Source organism: Pygocentrus nattereri, chromosome 11, assembly GCF_015220715.1.
Source record: "Pygocentrus nattereri isolate fPygNat1 chromosome 11, fPygNat1.pri, whole genome shotgun sequence".
Taxonomy (NCBI): domain Eukaryota; kingdom Metazoa; phylum Chordata; class Actinopteri; order Characiformes; family Serrasalmidae; genus Pygocentrus; species Pygocentrus nattereri.
The window spans coordinates 39,484,632-39,505,771 of NC_051221.1; the positions used below are offsets into that span (position 1 = coordinate 39,484,632).

Genomic DNA, 21,140 nt, shown 5'->3' on the forward strand with positions numbered 1-21,140 from the left:
GGATAAGAAAGGTCAAGCCTGTAGTCTTTTTACAGCACTTATCCAGTGTTTCTTTAACATGATGGCAGCGCTCTCAGCTAATTGTCTCGTGCTTGGAGCTGTTGTCAGGAGCCACTCGCTGGAACGCAGCTACAAAGCAGCAGAGAATAATATAAGCTTGTGTCTCTCTCTCTCTCTCTCTCTCTCTCTCTCTCTCTCTCTCTCTCTCAGTGTCTGCCATCGTTCTGTCATACACACAAATGCAAACGGGAGACGGATCTTCTTGTGTAATATTAAAGGGATGCCCTCTAAGGAGGAATGCCACAGCGTTTCATAATTCAGGCAGTAATTAGTGTAGTAATGAATTAGTGTAGCCAGTGGGAAACATAACCATGCTTTATTCTCTGTGTGTGTGGGGAAGGAGGGGAATGAAGGGCTGCCAGTCATAACAGCAGATGCTCGTGTTCTTCCAGCGTCCTGGGAGTGTCGGTACATCCACAAGAACACAAGCAGGAGGGCTTTTATTAGTGAGTGACTAAGGCAGATAACAAACCTGTGTGGATGCGTATGTGTTTCTGCACCTCCGACAGCTGGGGGGAAAAAAAACAGTGCTTTCCGCTTCTCAACCATTTTCCAGCTTTTATTTGATTTGCCTTTATAGCTTTTCTAGGAGAGTGAACCTTGCAGTCTTGTAAAGTGAGCTGGCATTGTGAGCAAAGCTGCGTTGCGCTGCCGTCTTCATCTTGCGTTCCGGGAAGCACCGATAACGAACTGATAACACATCTAATATCAGTACCAATAGTCAAATATGTTCACTCAATAATTTAACACTTGCATTCAAAAAAATACAATAAAATGATTCTGTTAAGATGCTACTACTCTATATAACTATAACCTTTTCAGATAATAAGTAGAAATGTTAGATGTGTCCAGTGACCAGGAGGTGTGGATGGTTCCGTAATGACTTTGGAAGCTGTGAAACAACGAGAATGAAGTTAAATGAAAGTTAAAGTTCAGTGAAATTGAAGTTATCCCCTGTGAGCAAATGATGATCAGATCACTCAAATCAATTCGGAGGTGGTCAGAGATGGATCTTGACCACATTTAACCCTGCCCTGCGATGGACTGGTGACCTGTCCAGGGTATATCCTGCCTTCTGCCTGATGACCACTGGGATAGGCTTCAGCACCCCTGTGACCCTGAGGGAGAAGCGGCTTAGAAAATGTGTGTGTGTGTGTGTGTGTGTGTGTGTGTGTGTGTGTGTGTGTGTGTTTACATGCACTGTATATCTCATTTGTATTTTTAGGGGGCTGGTGGCTGTTGGGGGGACTTGGATGGCTGCCTGTCTTTGCCTAGTGTGAAAACCACCTTCTAGTAATAATAAAATGTTCTTGTTTATTAGCACATAATACATTCTACACCCATAATTGTGTTAATGAGAAGATTCGCTGCTGAGCCTCAGTGCTTTTTCAGGAAGAACAAAAATCGAACTGGAGTGTGAATAAGAACAAGACAGAGCACTGACCTCTGAACCGGCTCTGTTCCCTAGAGAAATAAGTGTGTGTATGTGTGTGTGTGTGTGTGTGTGTGGGTATGGGTGGGTGTGCACATTTGGCTTTGTGTATTTGCCTGTTTTATATACATACTGGCAGTTAAAGGAGACCTGCTTTTACTGTTTTAAGGATTTGCAGGTTTCTCCTCTAGCCTTGATGGCTGCCTCACACCTCTTTGTAATGCTTTTCCAGAAGTTTCCCACTCACTCTTTCCACGCATGCATCACTGCTGTTCACAGAACCATCCAAAGTGATTGGATTTTTCTTTTGGATTTCTCCACACGTTTCCCAAACTATTCCCCAATGATCTCAATAGGATTTAAATGAGCTGATTTGAATCAGTTGTGGGATTACCTGAATTTACTTGTCCTTAAACCACTCCCTTACACTGTTAGAAATAAAGGTACCATTCAGGAACATGATTCGTTCATCAAGGTGCAAACACTGTAAACGTTCCCTCAAAGGTACAACAGCGGTTTTAAGGTCCAATTGCGCACCTTAAATAAGTTTTTCCCAGTGGAAAAGTAGATATTTGTATCTTTTTATAAATGAATGTTTTAAAACAGAAGCATTTAATAAAAAGCCTGGAGGCGAGACGGGGTGTGTGGAGTCAGTACAGCTTAGAAAGTATCATTTCAGTGGAATCTGGTTCAGTTATGTTCCCTGACCAAAGGTACTGAGATGTACCCCTGAGGGTCCCACCCCAGTGACAGTGTCATACCTTTTTTTTTCTGAGAGTGTACTTGACATGTGCTTGGTTGTCTTGTCGGGGCTGAAAGATGAATCGGGCTCACACCCAACTTGCAGTTTGAAAGAATGCAGTGCTGAAATCTCAAAAGCTGCAGCAACGTTATCTTAGCAAGTTTTGAGTGGGGAAATCAAACCTCAGCAAGCTGAACACGGAGCTTGTGAGCTGCCTGTAGATACATTAGACCAGGTGTCACCAACACGGTGCCCGCGGGCGCCAGGTCCATATGAGTCGCCCGCAGATCTGTTCTAAAAATAGCACAACTCACTAGTGAGCTGAATCTAAAATCTAATTTGATTCTGTTGCTATTCTTTTTAACCACACTTGTATATGTATATATATATAGATCGCATCGTAAAATATCTTAAAATTATGTTCCTTATACATGAAGTTTAGATAAGTTGAGGTTAACTCTTAGTTTTTGTCTAGAGTAGTTCAAAGGTCAATATTCTGCGCACAGACAAACCCAGTGATCGCGGAGAGGAAACTACACGGCAGAAAAAAGAGAAGAAACGTATCACTTTCACAACGAATGGGAGGTAGAGTTCTTCTTTACGACTGTTAAAGGAACCTGCGTGTGTCTCATTTGCTGTGGCTGTGGCGATACCAAAGCGGCACAATGTCGAGAGACACTTCACTACCTGTCACAAAAGCTACAAAGCTAACTATCCACCTGGAAGCGCACTAAGGGCAGAAAAACACAACAGACTTTTTTCACGAGGCCGGGAAAAAAAAATAAAAAATCACAAAAAGCAACCGAAGCCTCGTTCAGAGCTACACAATTTCTGATCAAGAAGAAGGCGGCATTTTCAGATGTAGAAGTCGTCAAAGAAGCAATGTTAATAATTGCTTACACTGTATTGAAAGATGAGAAAAATGGAACCGATCTAATCTCCACTCTCTCCGACATCCAACTGGGGGTGATGACATGTAGTGATGTAAGTGATCATCAGAAAATGTAAAAATTGCTGAGATTAATAGAGATAAAGTGCTGAATATTGATATGTTTTCCACCTTGTTGTCATTGTTGATAATTATTGTGAGATCATTAATTAATCTGATCAGTGTCTTCACATAGATGAGTTTGGGGCAGTCGTGGGCTGGAGGTTAGGGAACTGGCCCTGTGACCGGAAGGTCGCCGGTTCGATCCCCAGGGCTGACAGTCCATGACTGAGATGTCCTTGAGCAAAACACCTAACCCCCAACTGCTCCCCGGGCGCCGTGGATAGGGCTGCCCACCGCTCCGGGCAAGTGTGCTCACTGCCCCCTAGTGTGTGTGTATTCACTAGTGTGTATGTGGTGTTTCACTTCACGGATGGGTTAAATGCGGAGGTGGAATTTCCCCAGTTGTGGGATCAAAAAAGTTTCACTTAATTTCACTTATCATTAAACATTATTAATAATATATAACTAAAGGCAAACTGAGCAATTTTTTTAAGAAGAGCACATCAAACTGGTAGCCCTTCGTATAACTCGGTAACCATAAAGTAGCTCTCAGTTTCAAAAAGGTTGGTGACCCCTGCAACCAAACACCCGTGTCTTGTGAACATATACAAGCATGACTAACTGGTTGTCTGGCACAGTACATTAAGCGTTCAAGCTTTAATTCAGAAAAACTGGATTGTGGACCTCAGTTTACAGGAAATAATCACAATTATTGGTCACAATATGTTCTCCAAATCATCCAGCCCTAAACGGAATATGCAGTTATTTTTTGAAGGTTGTTCCACTTTAAGTGAATGGAAGGGATAGATCCATTTAAACCCATAGAAAAGAGTGACATATGATCATCTGCGCAGTTCCTTTTAACTACCTGTTAGTTCATTACTACTTCAAGGCTTACCTATCTAGTCTGTTTTGTGCATTTTCTTCTTAGTCCTGTTATGTCTTCTTGTATTATTGTTGTTTTGTTGTGTAAATGAAACTGGATACACAGAAACAAGCAAAAATTCCAGTGATTTTCCTGCAACCAGTGAAGTTAACAATAAACTTAAAATCAGCCTGAACTCAAACCTTTTTTACTTTATTAGTTTCATGTAATTGGTGATATTAAGTGCATCATGGTCATCACATCATCCATCCATCCATTATCTAAGACGCTTCTCCGTCAGGGTCGCAGGCGGGTGCTGGAGCCTATCCCAGCAGTCGTCGGGCAGAAGACAGGATACACCCTGGACAGGTCATCAGTCCATCGCAGGGCAGACAGACAGACAGACAGACAGATAGTCACTCACACCTAGGGGCACTATAGCATGTCCAATTGGCCTGACTGCATGTCTTTGGACTGTGGAAGGAAACCAGAGAACCTGGAGGAAACCCACCCAGAGGACCCCGGTCGCCCAGTCAGGGAATCGAACCCAGGCCCTCCTTGCTGTGAGGCAACAGTGCTACCCACCACGCCACCGTGCCGCCCCGTCATCACCTCATTTAAAATACAAATCTTTTACATAATCTTTGTTTTGAAGTGCACTGACTTTATCCACCTTCAACACGGCTGTAAATGTGATTACATCATTGTGCACCAGCAGGTGGGAAAAAGTAATGTTAACCTGTTGTTTTCTTGAGTGAAAAGGTTCAGCGAGCTCAGAGGCCCTCCCTGATACTCTGTTTTACTCACCAGCCACTTTATTAGGTACACCTTGCTAGTGAAAGGTTGGACCTCCTTTTGCCTTCAGAACTGCCTTAATTCTTCATGGCAGACTTTCAACAAGGTGTTGGAAACGTTCCTCAGAGATTTTGGTTGGTTATTTGAGTTCCTGTTGCCTTTCTATCATCTGGAACCAGTCTGCCCATTCTCCTCTGACCTCTCACATCAACAAGGCATTTTCGTCCACACAACTGACCGCTCACTGGATATTTCCTCTTTTTCGGACCGTTCTCTGTAAACCCTAGAGATGGTTGAGCGTGAAAATCCCAGCAGATCAGCAGTTTCTGAAATACTCAGACCAGCCCGTCTGGCGCCAACAACCACGCCACGTTCAAAGCCCCTTAAACCCCCTTTCTTCCCCTTACATGGAACAGGGCTATAATTTAAAAGTTCTGCATAATTCAGTTGTTAAACTGTAAACAAAATCATTCAAAGATTTAATACAGTTTAATATGAAATGGTTCATTTGTCGAGAAACTTGCCGAATCTGATTTCTTTACAGTGCTGGTAGTAGGAACCTCTCAGTACCTCCTGCCATGAATGGATTTTTTAAAAAGTACATTTTAAGCCAAAAGCTAAGCGCATCATAAAACAATTTCTTTCGTGAGGAAGTTTTTAGAGGCAGTAAACTCTTCAGACGTCTGGGTTCTGTCACTACCACCGCGAACAATTCTGATGTGGTAAGTTAGAACGAAGTTCTAGAGCAGAGCGTTTCACCTCAGACCTCTCTGAATGGTTTTTAACGTCATACCAGTTTCATTTAGCAAGCATTTAGAAAAATTGGTTGATTTCCCCTTTAAGCTGAGTTTGTATAAAACAGTGGAAGAGAGGCGTTGTTTCCATAAAGCACAACAGAGCATTAGAAACACTAATATACAATACTATATTATTAATATACGCAGACACAGTAAGACCGCTCAATGGGTGGGATGCTCCGGTGCACTCGGCCCCAGTTTAACCCATTCACGCAACATCAGGTCAAGAGGTGTGCAGGTGAAATCTTAAGGCCATGTTTAATTATTATGATGATGATCTTGATAATTACTTTAACTTCCTAAATTCCAGTCTTACTGTACTAAAGCTTATTATTCAGTAACTACAGGGGCCGTACACTCTCCAGGAAATACAGACAGTCTTTTTATTTTATGTCTAATGTGGCTGTAGTGCTCGTAAACATGTGAGTGATGTGCTGATCAGTGGCCTGTAGCACCTCACCTTAAAGACAAGGCTCATTCTCATCGCCATGGCAGCAGGAGCCCACTCCATGACAACAGCCCAGCCCAGCCTTTGCTAATGAGATGCAACCGTCAGGGTTGTTATAGCAACAAGCTCATTTAGTTAGGAGTGCGATTGGCTGAGTGGCTGTGAACGGTACTGGACGCTGGACTGTTGTGAGCTGTTTGGGCAGAGAGGGGAGAGTTTGTTAGAAGACGAGGAGTTATGCATGGTTATTAACTCTGGATCAGAGTGACCTTTCATCGGAATTAATGTAAAAAGTGTTTTAAAAAGTGTTCGCACCCTCTGGACCTGCTCAGTGTTTTGCTTATTTACCTTCTGTTAGCATTTTTATTTATGATTTGTTTTACTAAGCCGCCCAGTTATATAGTGGCCTGCAGAATATTTTAAACGAAAAATATTTTATATATAATAAAAGGTGAAAATAAGTTGATGCACCATCTACACAGAACACCTAAATAATACATGATTTCTGCATTTATTTAATGAGTGTAACATGTTGGAAAATAAAACATGATATATTAAACGTGCCAGAAAAGCCACAATTTATACTTTTTTCATGGTGTTAAAATCAGCAAATAATCAGTAAATGAGCATTAAAATGTGCAGAAGTGTTTTAGAAGCTCTAAAGGATGTGTAACGTATTTTCACTTAGAAAACAACTAAACGTAATTTGATTAGGGGCGCCTAAACCTTTGGCTATGGCAGACCAGCATGGAAAACTGCCAGCTGCAGTTTAGACTCTCAAAATGTCATGATGGAAGGACCAATAGAAATGGTCCAAAATTAATAAAGTCATCTTACATTAACTCACATTAGCCACGTTTACATGCAGCCAAATAATCCGTTAATAATCCGACTAATAGCTCAATCGGAATAGAATACGTCCTTGTAAACACCTCAATCGGAATAGGCTAATCCGATTGAGGCCATTCGGGTTACAATTTCTATCCGATTGAACGAGGTGGGTAAACCTCTATATAATCCGTTAAACAGAAGCCGTGTAAACGCCTGAATCCGATTACACTCCAATCGGAAGGTGTAAGTACGTTCTGCGCGTGTGCGTCGCGTCACAGCGAAAGGTTTATAACGTTCAACGTGGCAGAGCAGAAACTGGTCTGCAGAGGAGACGAACTTTATGCTCTGATCTTTAAAAGACGGAGGTGGGACGGACATCCAGCTTCTGTGTCTCAGAGCACGACGTCTTCCTCTCACCGCTTCCTTTATAAGTGCATGTGAAGGACGTTTTCCTGCGTCTGACATCAGCTTAAAGCAGTTAAAAACACAAGCACTGCTCACTGCTGCTCATCTCACTCTGACTGGACTCACGTGATGTCCGCTGTCATGGTAACGTTTAAGCGGTATTAAAGTCATGCGCATCATTTTGCATCGGATTCCTTGTAGCGTGCATGTAAATGAAGATTTTCATCAGATTGTTGAATAGATTGTGCATATAAACACCTCAGTCTGAATCTGTAATCTGACTGTATTCAGTCGGATTGGCAAACATCTTTGCATGTAAACACAGCACAGAGGTTTGGCTTCTTCTCCTGTAAAATTACAGTGTTTTGGAGATACAGTGTTTAGTTCTGGCAGCAGCCGTACACTATACTTGCAGTAGATGTCGAATAGGTTGAAAAATGCTGAGTATTCCTTCAATTAAGTACAAAATAGCCACTATTCCTGGATTTATTACATGACTTTTCCCATAAATAACCCCCCCCAACACATGATGGTGAATCCTAGCAGCAGTTTCAACACAACTGGCTCTTAATAACAACATTAAGATAAACGCAGAAGACATGATAATTAGTGTGCAGACAAAGCCCTTATTGTGTTGTGGCTGTGTTACTTTTACTCTATGGCATTAATAATGTGCTTCTGTTGCCATTTCGGCTGACAGCATTAATATCATGATAATGCTAGCCTGCCACCTTACTAAAGTGAAATGGGGTTATTATGTAATCTAATGTATATCTGCTCTGCCTGTTGGCTTTTAGTAACAAACAGAGAGTGTGAAAGCTTTTGCTTTCGCCATTGCTGCTGTGGACTGAGTTCGTGGTGAAAGAACGAGGCTCGTGTGGCCTGAGGAGCTTTTCTCCAGCTCTGGACCAAGACAGAAACTGACATACCACAGTTCTGTTCCAGCACTGAACACAGCTGCAGCCACAGTCTCCTCATTCGTCTCCTGTGAACATGAAATAGATTGTTGTTATGTCAGTAAATTCAAACATGCTCTTTGTATGCAGACACCCAGTTAATTAGCTACTTTAAAGTGCACTCGCTGCTCACACACTCCGTAGAGACTGAAGCTGAGGTGTCCATGCCCAGTGCCAAGCATGAGCTAGAGGAGGATAAAGCCCCCTGAACACTGGGCTTTGGAGCAGTGGAGCTGGGTTTTCTGGAGCGATGGAGCTCCATGAAATAACTTTGGGATAAGCTGGAGTGGAGTTTGCGATCCACAACTAATCATCCAGCATCCGTATCTGGCCATACTAGCGCTCTTGTGGCTGAATGCAATCAAATCCTCACAGCAATCTTCTGACATCTAGCATAAAGCCTTCCCAAACGTCCTATTAATAACCTTGAATTCAGAAGAAACGTTAGATGAGCATGTACTGTACTTTTGGACCTATAGTGTATTTAAAGAGTGTAGTAATATACTTTTAACCCTTAAGGCCGCACATCAGGCACACTGCGTCACGCCCGGTGTGAGGTGTGAGGTGTCCTTTAGATATCACAGTTATTAGTAGTGATAACAAAAGCATGCTGTGATTTTGCATTAGGTTCTTCCTCACTCGTAGCTCAGTGAAACAAGCTGAGACGGTCTATACAGGCACTATATCAGTCGATACCACATTTGTTTTCATAGAAGAGGAAGAGGAGATGTTTTACTGTAATGTCAGTGTTACTGAAAGCTTGTTGTTGTGTGAGCAGTCAAAGAAAGTCACCCTTCACATTTTTGCCATGCTTTGTCATTCCTTGTTTAAATGAATATGTAATTAACTCCTTATAACTCCAGGTTGTTGCAGACGGAGGTTTATTATTCAGTATCTACAGGGACTTCAGTGTAAACTAAAGGAGCTATTTTAGGCTGTAGAAGTGTGTAATAAAACAGGCCACATGCAAGTGTTTATGCACTTCTGATGAAATTACATGTCCTTCACAGAGACACATTGAACATTTTAAAGCACAACTTCTTTTTCATTTCTGAATTTAACATAATGGAGAAACAAAAACATAAAATGTGGCATGTGCAAAAAATTGGGCACGTGCCACGTTTGATCTTTTAATCATTTTTTTGTATTTATCTTGTAGTTTTCATTGGTGTATATTGTGTGTTCATTTATTTTCTCATTCAGAACATGAACCAAACATGTAGGCGCCCAGACTTCTGCATATGACCGCCTGTAACTACATTTACATAGTCCAGTAAAATTACAGTATTAATGTATGACTTAACCCTTAATAAATTAGAGGTTAATTTAATTTATTTGTACAGGTTGCTCCTTTTCTTCGGGCTGTTGCATGTTTTTTGCAGTTGCCAGAAACTTGATAGGCTTTAGACTCCTCCCCTTTTTTCTAATTTTGGCCCAACTCCAGTAGCAGCCTTTACTTGACAGAATAAAAAAATCAGTTATGGGTCTTCTCCGGGGAAATTAGGCGTACAGTCACTTTCTAGATCGGCCCCTATTATGTACCATTAACCTAGTCATTAGAGGAGATGTGGGGCAGAGCAGCATGGGATCTAATTTTAGCGTGACATCCTGTTATGCCAAAGCCTGTCTTGCCTCCTCAGGGTGCTGAACTTAATGTGGCTCATACTGAGGAGGGCCATTCTTCAGCTGCCTCTGCACAGCGCACTGCTGACGCTATTTTTGTTGCCTGGTTCAAAGCTTTGCTTGGATTGCTACAGGTTTAGTCACAGACATTCATGTGGGCCATGTAGTTTGGGAAATGTTGACCAAGCAGCGCATTGTTGCTCAGTACTGAGCCAAACTGACCAGCCAAAGTTGCTTTAAGATAATGCACTGCAAAACAGATGACATCTAGACATCTAGGCAAATGAAAACAAACTATATGTAGGTAATATGTGTAATATTTTGTAAGAACATAAAAAGATTATTCACCTTATTTATAAACATTTTTTGCTTATAACATTTAGGAACAGTATAAGGGAACATTATAAGGCGGTTATAATCCTTTTATTAAGCCTTAATAAGCCAGTAGCTACTAATTAACTGGCTGCTCAGTACAATGTTAAGTAGTAACCACAAAGTAAGTAAAGCATTTTCCAGAACACATTTATTGTTCGTGTTACACATTAAGTTGTGCACATTTTTTAAATACTGAAGCCCCAGTTTAACTCTTGAAGTTCACTGGGGCTTCAGTATTTAACATTTTTCTTTTAGTATTTAACTTGAATGGTAAAATAAAGGTTTCTGGTCAACATATTCTAGTACTATTACTAAGAATTTTTGTATTAGTTCTCCTTAGTTTTTTGTATCTCTTTTTATTTATTTATTTATTTCCTCTCATTTTATTTTTAAGTTTTTTTTCATCATTACTTTTTTTAAAATTTGTGATATTGTATTATTGCCTTACTAATTTCTTATCTATTTTTGATCTTAATTTCTTACCATTTAAATCTCAAGTTCTATTTTTTTATCTACTTTTATCTTTTATTCACTGTTATTTTTAATTTTCTTTTAATTTAAAATGATTAAATGTAGTTATTATTTTCTTTGTCATGTCAATCCCTGTTTGTGTAAATGGTCAGCTACATTGAAAATGAGGGTTGCCCTCTCCGAGTCAAAATAAAGGTTGATTGATTGATTGATTGAAGAAGATGTTATCTTCTGGCGTTTCTGCGTTATTTGGTCTACCACAGGGTCTACCATATTTTTTTACCATATTTTGGCCATTATAGTTTAATTTCAAGTGTTTTCAATTAATTTTGTAAAGGCTTTTGAGTAATAATACTTCATAAAATTGCCTCTGGATTATATAATATTTGAGTAAAAAGCATTAATATTTGTCATTTCAGGCGAAAATTGGCAAAAATAGGCTTGGAGCTTAAGAGGTTACCAGAGCCTTTAGTCAAATATAATAAATGTATAAAATGTATGTATTTTGTAACAACAGGCACCTAAAATGCTGTGCAAAACCTTATGATGTATAATACACTAATATATATTCTCTTCTTTTTTCTCTATTTTCAGATCCTGGCTAAAAAAGCTGAAGATTTACAGATGGAGCACGAGTGGAGAGATAACATAAGTGAGGTAAGAACACACACAAGCTAAACGTTGGCGCCTTGATATATAAAGTGTTGGTGTCGTCCAAGTCATGATGTTCACCTTCTGGACCTTATTAAATGTGGAGCGCTGAGGGCATAGCAGCCCATCTGTCCAACACGCACCCGTGCCAGTTCGAATTAGATTGCGCTCTGGATTCTCAGCTAATCAATGCGTTCCTGACCAGCAATGTAATCCTACCTCATTTTTCTGACCACTGTTTCATTGACACACCTTAAACTGGCTACTGAATTGGAATATCAATCCTAATTTGAGGTTTTACAGATGCTGGCTGTCTCTTACAGATTCGTCTATCAGGTCCCCCCTGAACTTTCGAGCCATTTTAACAGTTATTTCCTGATTCATAGTCCGGATTAGGTATAATGAGGGGATCCTGACGGTATAAGCAGTTGGTTTGATTTGAAGCATTCTATTTTTCTGGGTGTGAGATTGAACTCTATTCCCACTTGTGTTATCTCATTACCCTGGAAGGCCCCAAGTGGAAGACATAATCACAGACTTCAGCGTGCCATTAATTATTTTCTATTTTTCTATTAAAAGTTACTTCATTTATTCGCGCACCTCCTGTCTCCTGTTCTCGGGGCTGTATTGGAGTGGGGATGATGTGTGGGAGAGAGGAGGGGAATTAATCTCTGTTCTGGGCTGCAGTGTGTGAAAGGAGGCGTGTTTGATTGCATCAGGATCCTTTATTAGTCAGTATCATTCCCTCTGCTCAGAAATGACCTGAATGAACAGCATTTGTGTTCAGCATAATCAACAAGTACCGGCTTTTAAGGCCCTGCATTACAGGCCCGGTTCACATGATTATAAAGTATATTCAAAAATATGAGTTATGAAGAATGTGTTTTACAGCCATTTTTGCTCATGTTTATTATGGGTGCCAATCTTGCTGGAGGACATAAGATATAAGAAGATATAAAGTGTAAAGTCTGGTATTTTGATGCAAAACAGAATAAAATCAATGCAGTTATGTTTTTGAACCAGACAAGCAGAAGGAAAAACTTTCATAACTTGTCACAACTGAGTCATTTTGGATCATTTCTATTGGTCTATTCATTGTGGAATTTTAACACATTAGAAAAGATGACTTACATTTTCAAATTCTGTTAAAAAAATGATGATACGCAATGTTTTGTTCTGTCAGCAACGATATGTCTGCATCAAAATGAATATAAGTGGTGAAAAGCTTATATCAAGTTTATTTTTGACCAAAAAGTAGAAGGGCAGAATATCAGAATGATACAGTTTTTATAGATTCGTTTTTATTTGCAGTAATCCATAGTAATCTAAGTTTTTGATTGACTTCTGTGTATATAATGTACTGTTCTAAAATTATATGAGCAGATATGGACTTCTTCCATTGCTGTCTTTGGAAGGCTGAGTTGGAAAACAGCATTAAAACTACCTCCACCATGTGGAAGCTGTACTATTGTCTGGCTAACTCTCATTATTTACATGCTTCAATTACAGAAGCTCCATTACAGCCACCAACAGTGTAATAAAATAAAAAAACAAAGGTGTGATTTCTGTACACACAGTGCAGTGGTCAAAAAACACTTATGATGAACAAAACACCTCTGTGATACAACAACAGGCTTCTGGGAGAATCTTGAGAAATAGATTTGCTTACTGTCAGAATTCGCATATTAATTTGGAAATGAAATTAGACCTCTGCATTTAACCATCCATGCAGCGAAGCACCCACGTACATGCACACTAGTGAACACACACACACTAGGAGGCAGTGAGCACACTTGCCCGGAGCAGTGGGCAGCCCTATCCACGGCGCCTGGGGAGCAATTGGGGGTTAGGTGTCTTGCTCAAGGGCACTTCAGTCATTTACTGTCAGCCGAGGGGATCGAACCAGAGACAGGGCTAGTTCCTTAACCTCCAGCCCACGACTACCCCCAGCACAGGATGTTGCTGTGAGATTATGAAAAGCGCATTCTATTTGAACCTGTTTAAGAACATGAAATCCATGTTATATTTTTAAATTGTGCCCACTCTGCCCCGTCCTTTTTCTCCAAACGTCTGGCAAATGTCAAGGTCAGTATCACCCAGACCTAACCCCAGAATAGCCCCATACAAGACTCACTGTGTCCGTTTAATCAGTCTTTGTTAGTGCAACAAAAAAAACAAAAAAACAGCAGAATAACAACTTTATCTGACCTGCCATTATCTGAGGAAATACCAATAGCTCAGTGAGTAAGCTTGGAGCTAATTCAGGAGGAGCCAAGTTCCTGTTTGGGACTTTAAACCAATAACTGCAGGTCCTGGTAAGTGGACAGAAACAGGACTTCCTCCGCACGGCTCTGCTGAGGCACACTGCTTGAGCTGAATATGAGTGTGACAGTGTGAGCCATGCTTTGTGAGAGGGATGAGTGTCTTCATTCTGTAGTGCTTCCATTGCTTGTGGTCTGAGTCAGCATGTCACTGAGCTAAACTGCAATCATGATCGTATACTCAGTATTTAATAAGTCCACAAAGACTGAAAATTGACGCAGATTCCTTTGTCGATAGAGCTGTCTCTGGTTGCCACAGCCTCTTTTTTCATATGGTCAGAGGTCCTGCCAGGAACAACAGGCCAGATTTCAGAAAAGAGCATTTGCATTTGACGCGTCATCTGCTACTGTGCTAATATGATGCATGTAGGATGTGCGTATGAGTTCTAAGGGATCTGTAGTTTTCCTAGGAAAAATAATCCAGTAACAAGAGCATTACAGTAGTAAAGTCTCCTTGTAACGAATGCATGAACAAGTTTCTCTGCGTCGCTCTGAGATAGAAAAGGCCGAACTTTTAGCGATATTCCTTAAGTGATAAAAAGCTACTCTAGTGACCGCGTTTACGTGCGGGGTAAAACAGAGCTCAGAGTCTAAGATCACACCCAGGTTTCATACTTCAGGTTTGGTTTATGAAGCTAAAGAACCAAGTTCCTCAAAAATCATTTTTCTCTGAGTTTCTGTATCAGTAATTCAGTTTTTTCATGATTTAATTGTAGAACATTTTGCAACGTCCACTGAGAAATAACTGACACACTGCTGGTTAGTCTGTCTACAGTCTTGATCTTCAGAAGGAATAGAAATGTATAGCTGGGTGTGGTCAGCATAGCTATGAAAATGTATACTATGCTTCCTAATGACATCACCTAGAGGTAACGTGTACACAGAGAAAAGCAAAGGCCCTAAGACTGAACCTAGGGGGACTCCACAAGAAACGGCAAGTCATTTTGATGAACGATGTCCAAGTGAAACCATGAACTGTCTATTACTTAAATATGATTTAAACCATTCTAAAACTGTGCCCGAGAGGCCGACCCAGCATTCAAGACGCTGGAGTAAAATCTTGTGGTCAACGATATCAAAGGCTGCGCTAAGATCTAATAAAACCAAAATAGAATTTTAGATTTTGTGCATCAGCACTGAGCCTGAGGTCATTCATAACGCAAATCAGTGCTGTCTCTGAACTATGTTTGGAACAAAAACCTGACTGAAACTCCTCATATAAATTGTTTGATATTAGATACATATTTAGTTGTTTGAAAACAACTTTTTCTAAGACTTTACTTAAAAGGTAGGTTAGAAATTGGTGTAAAATTGTTTGGTATGGAAGGATCCATGCTACTCTTTTTAGCAGCGGCTTCACCAGGGCAGTTTTAACAGCATCTGGGAAAACCCCTGTGGACAGAGAACAATTTACAATAGATAAACCATCATTGTGGACACAATCAAAAACCATCTTAAGGAATGAAGTAGGAACAGGTTCAAGATCACATGTGGATGAACTTAGTTTGTTTAAAATAGTGGTGAGCTCCTCATGGTTGATAACAGAAAAAGATGTCATTGCTGATGTAGGAGGCCTATCAGGAACATTATAGGAGCTTGCTTGAGTCTGCTGAGCTACACCCTGTCGTATCAGGTCTATTTTATTATGAAAATTAATTGTGAACTCTTTACAGATTTTAGAAGATAAATCATCATTAAACGCACTAGCAGACAAATTAGGGTTAGTGAGTTGGTCTATGGGGCGGGTGGCGCGGTGGGTAGTGCTGTCGCCTCACAGCAAGGAGGGCCTGGGTTCGATTCCCCGACCAGGTGATCAGGGTCCTCTCTGTGTGGAGTTTGCATGTTCTCCCAGTGTCTGTGTGGGTTTCCTCCGGGTTCTCCAGTTTCCTCCCACAGTCCAAAGACATGCAGTCAGACCAATGGGACATGCTAAATTGCCCCTGGGTGTGAGTGACTGTCTGTGTCTGTCTATCTGCTCTGTGATGGACTGGCGACCTCTCCAGGGTGTATCCTGCCTTCCGCCCGAAGACTGCTGGGATAGGCTCCAGCAACCCCCCCCGTGACCCTGACGGAGAAGTGGCTTAGAAAATGGATGGATGGATAGTTGGTCTATGGTGGAAAAAAGGATGTTGGTATTATTTTTGTGTCTATTGATTACACTGGAGAGATACGGCTGTCTGGATATTTTCATAGCATTATTATAGACTGAGATCTGCTCTTTGAGAATATCATAGTGTACCTGCAGTTTAGTTTTCCTCCGTAAGTGCTGTGATTTACGACAGTTTCTCTTAAGCTGGCGTATTTCTGCATTCATCCACAGTTTTTCAAGAGTGCGTGAGCTTTTCTTCCTTTTTATTGGGGCGAGAAGGTCAAGAGTTTCCTCTAACTTAGATCGGAGACTAGATCATTACAGGATGGAGTCGTCTGTGTATTCGCTGAACTATTATAAACAGTTTTGAAAATTCACAACTGTCTCTGACTCAGTGTAGCGTTTTGTAAGGTACATTTTGTTTTCCGAGATTTGAGACACTTTTGTGTTTAAACCTTTAGTGATGACCAGATCCAGGATGTGACCTAGCTTGTGGGTAGAGCTGCCAACATGCTGCTTTAAATCAAATGTCTCTAGAAGTCTAGAAATGAATTCTGATGAATTTAGTATGTAAGTTAAAGTCCCCAGACAGAAGGATTTTATCATAATTTGTGAATGCTACTGATAATAATTCCACAATCTCTGACATAAATTTACTATTCTGTTTATAGGACTGTATACAACCCCAATTCCAATGAAGTTGGGACGTTGCGTAAAACATAAATAAAAACAGAAAACGATGGTTTGCAAATCCTTTTCAACCTATATTCAATTGAATACACTACAAAGACACGATATTTAATGTTCAAACAGATAAACTTTATTGTTTTTTGCAAATATTCACTCATTTTGAATTTGATGCCTGCAACACGTTCCAAAGAAGTTAAGACAGGGGCAACAAAAGACTGGGAAAGTTGAGGAATGCTCAAAAAACACCTGTTTGGAACATTCCACAGGTGAACAGGTTAATTGGAAACAGGTGAGTGTCATGATTGGGTATAAAGGGAGCATCCCTGAAAGGCTCAGTCGTTCACAAGCAGGGACGGGCGAGGTTCACCACCTTGTGAACAACTGCGTGAGCAAATAGTCCAACAGTTTAAGAACAACGTTTCTCAACGTGCAACTGCAGGAATTTAGGGATTTCATCATCTACAGTCCATAATATCATCAATGGAGAAATCTCTGCAAGTAAGCAGCAAGGCAGAAAACCAACACTGAATGCCCGTCACCTTTGATCGCTCAGGCGGCGCTGCATTAAAAACCCACATCATTCTGTAACGGATATTCCCACATGGGCTCAGGAACACTTCGGAAAACCACTGTCAGTGAACTCAGTTCGTCGCTCCATCTACAAGTGCAAGTTAAAACTCTGCCATGCAAAGCGAAAGCCACATATCAACACCACCCAGAAACGCCGCCGGCTTCTCTGGGCCGAGCTCATCTGAGATGGACTGACGCAGAGTGGAAAAGTGTCCTGTGGTCTGACGCGTCCACATTTCACACTGTTTTTGGAAATCATGGACGTCGTGTCCTCCGGGCCAAAGAGGAAAAGGACTGTCCGGATTGTTATCAGCCCAAAGTTCAAAAGCCAGCATCTCTGATGGTGTGGGGGTGTGTTAGTGCCCATGGCAGGGGTAACCTGCACATCTGTGAAGGCCCCATTAATGCTGAAAGGTACATACAGGTTTTGGAGCAACATCTGCTGCCATCCAAGCAGCGTCTTTTTCAGGGACGTCCTGCTTATTTCAGCAAGACGATGCCAAGCCACATTCTGCACGTGTTACAACAGCGTGGCTTCGTAGTAAAAGAGTGCGGGTACTAGACTGGCCTGCCTGCAGTCCAGACCGTCTCCCATTGAAAATGTGTGGCGCATTATGAAGCGCAAAATACGACAACGGAGACCCCGGACTGCTGAGCAACTGAAGCTGTACATCAAGCAGGAATGGGAAAGAATTCCACCTACAAAGCTTCAACAATCAGTGTCCTCAGTTCCCAAACGCTTATTGAGTGTTAAAGGAAAGGTGATGTAACACAGTGGTAAACACGCCCCTGTCCCAACTTCCTTGGAACGTGTTGCAGGCATCAAATTCAAAATGAGTGAATATTTGCAAAAAACAATTTTTATCCGTTTGAATGTTAAATATCTTGTCTTTATAGTGTATTCAATTGAATAGAGGTTGAAAAGGATTTGCAAAATCAACGTATTCTGTTTTTATTTATGTTTTACACAACATCCCAACTTCACTGGCATTTGGGTTGTATTACAATTATTAACGCAGGTGTATCATTAAAAAGATTTGATTGACATACTCAAAAGACATGAATTCACCAATAGAGGTACATTTGCAGATAAAGTTACTTTTATAAATGCAGGCCACTCCTCCTCCTCCTCATCTGCCCCGTCTTACTGTATACAAAAATCTGTACTTTTCAGAAGCAGCTTCGAGGAGAGTTGCTGTGCCATCATCACTAAGAAACATAAAATCTAGCTTGTGCTCCTTAATAAGATCTTGAATCAGAAGGGTTTTGTTATTTAGTGACCTTACATTGAGTAGAGCGAGGTTTCATTTTCTTTTTAAGGTCTACACAAATGAAATTATTAGGGTTTTGATCCTGCATTTGACAGATTCATTACTCCTGCACTCCTTAGAATGTCATATTTCTGTAACCATTCAAAGTTCCTCTCATCTGTACTCACCTTTATGTCTAAATTTTCTTTCATCAAATACATAAAGACAAGATGTGCCGTAGAAACACTGACCACATAGTCGGCAGAAGTTGGAAATTATTTGTCGGCACTTATTATTAATATTGATATAGGAATTTGAGGTCCTCAAATTGTTTTCCTTTAGTTTTACCTCATTTCACATCATAGTACAAAAAAGGCGGTTAGTGAAAGGACTAAGTACGGTTAGTGCACATGATGAACACCATTAGTAAGTAGTGAGATTTGAGTGTTGGTGTTTAAAGCTAAATTTCTACATGATTTTTGGTCCATTTTTAAATCCAGTTTGTCCCTTCTGACAGATTTCCTCTATCTGAAGTGATTTGTTCCTGGTAGTTTGAGAGAAATGAGTCAATTTAGCCTTCTGAACGAGTGCTGGAGTGATCAGAGGCCTTCTGCTATTTTTGCTGTATTTTTACTGAAAACTTTCATTAGTCCTGTGTTGTGAGCTGGTCAGTGATGTACCTGAGCGAGTGATTCAGGCAACATCTAGTGAGAGAGCTAGGAGAGAGAAAAAATGGCAAATGGACATCTGTGTGTGGACCGGAGAGATACAGCAGCTGTTTGTAGAACACAGGCAAACAGTCGGTGTCTTTACTTACACGAGTCAGCTTTCAGTTTTTTGTATCTCGTGATAACAGGTGCTTTTTCACAGCCAAAACTTGGTATATTTATGACACCCTCCTTTTTTGTCTTATTATTTAGTGTGTTCACCCCAGTGAAAAAAACACAAGAAGTTTTCTTTATAAACACCTTATAGTGGGTCTGTGTCTAAACATGGTCATGTCCAGTCCTGCAGCAACACATACCTTCTCCTCAAAAGCCACACTTCCCAAACACAGACGCAGAGTGTATCCAGTGTTAATACATTTGTTGGGAAGTTACTAGAATTAAATTCAATTTCCCCATTTTCATATTCATTCTTACTTTCTTCAGATCTATCTTTTGCCCACATCCAGGTGATCCAGTTGAACTATGTTTTCTATTCTTTGTTTATTTTTTGTTGTATTTGAAATAGCTGAACACTGTTACATACATAACACATGACGGTCTGTTGTATGTATACTTGTAACAAAATTTGACAAACTAGCCATTTCAAAGTTGCTTTAGCCAGGCCATGAAGAGAAGAGAAGAGAAGAGAAGAGAAGAAGGAGAAGGAGAAGAGAAGAGAAGAGAAGAGAAGAGAAGAAGGAGAAGGAGAAGAGAAGAAAACAGCGGAAAGGCACAGCTGTGCTGTGATTTCAGCCTGTTCTCAGTGCCGAGAGCAGAATTCTCAGTTTCAGCAGCTCTCTGTGTGATCCTGCTCCGTGTTCTCACTGCCTCGAGTACTCTGTGAGTGTGTGTGAGTGTGTGTGTGTGTGTGTGTGTGTAAGAGAGAGAGAGAGATTATACTGTGACTCTCGTTGTGACCTGAGTGACCTGGAAGTGGCCAGGTCGTCAAATTCTGTCACACCTATACATGTAAACATGCGTCTATAACTACTGCCTCCTCTGCGGTGTATGTGTGTGTGTGTGTGTGTGTGTGTGTGTGTGTGTGTGTGTGTGTGTATGAGAGAGCGAGAGAGAGAGAGAGAGAGAGAGAGAGAGAGATGGGGGGGTGGAGGTGGAGGGACAGAGACAGAGCTCCTGTATTACACTCATTAAGTAACTCTCTTTCTGCCAGTGGGGTCACATAAGTTCATACCTTCTTTACTGGCCCTTATCCAAGAGCTCAGTGCCAGAGAGCTCTCATTATGCTGTAGCAGACAGCAGCTTTATCAAAGAGACAACACTCAGAGCTGTCAAACTCACACCTCTCTCACACACACACACTCACACACACACACACACACACATGCCGAATTCTCACTTAAGCAGTCACATCTGTGCACCCTGAGGACCAGTGACTAACTGTCACAGAGGTACTACACCCTTTACTACATTTTCACTACAATGGATTTTTATAAATCACTCACATCAGAGTCAGTCAATCACTTCATTGGCCAAATACACTGGCGTGTGCTAGGAAAAATGTATGGGCACCAAATGTATCAGGCTTTTGAATATTTCTGTTAACCACAGGACACGACAGCTATACATTTCTAAAACGCCATTTATTTTTCTATAGAGCTCGGAAATTCTGTGTCATGACCATATTAGGAACTGGACATGTTAGGAACATATTAGGACGTTTAAGCAGGTGTTCTCTATAAGAAAAATGAATGACGCTTTTGAAAAATCACCACTATTACACCCTGTGGTGGACAAAAATGTTCCAAACCTTGCATTTTTCCCACTGTGTGTCACTGAATCCTCTGAATTATGGGCTTGTTTAGCAGTAATGCTACACACATGCTACAGGCAAGCAAACTCTCCTGTGCACTGCAAAAGACGTCACGCCTTCTTTTAGGTTCTTGTTTTTTTTTAAAATCCCATCCACACAAGCACTGTTTTTAAAAAAAAAACTCCGTCCTCATGAAAACGCAAAATCATAAAGTCAGCAGCTCATTCTCTCCTTGACAGAAACGCCCTCGTCATTCTTCTGCAACAACAACTTTACATTTACAAAATTTGGCTGACACTC

The 21,140-nt window shown here is 40.9% G+C and overlaps 1 protein-coding gene across 2 annotated transcripts in view; it reads left to right on the plus strand.

The window, feature by feature from the left end:
• cacna2d1a (calcium channel, voltage-dependent, alpha 2/delta subunit 1a) overlaps positions 1-21,140 on the plus strand; it is a 172,985-nt gene that overhangs the window by 50,786 nt on the left and 101,059 nt on the right. For both annotated transcript variants that reach the window (XM_017706447.2, XM_017706448.2), the window contains exon 4: positions 11,386-11,448. In XM_017706447.2, the coding sequence (XP_017561936.1) occupies positions 11,386-11,448 (63 nt within the window). The remainder of the gene's footprint in view (positions 1-11,385; positions 11,449-21,140) is intronic.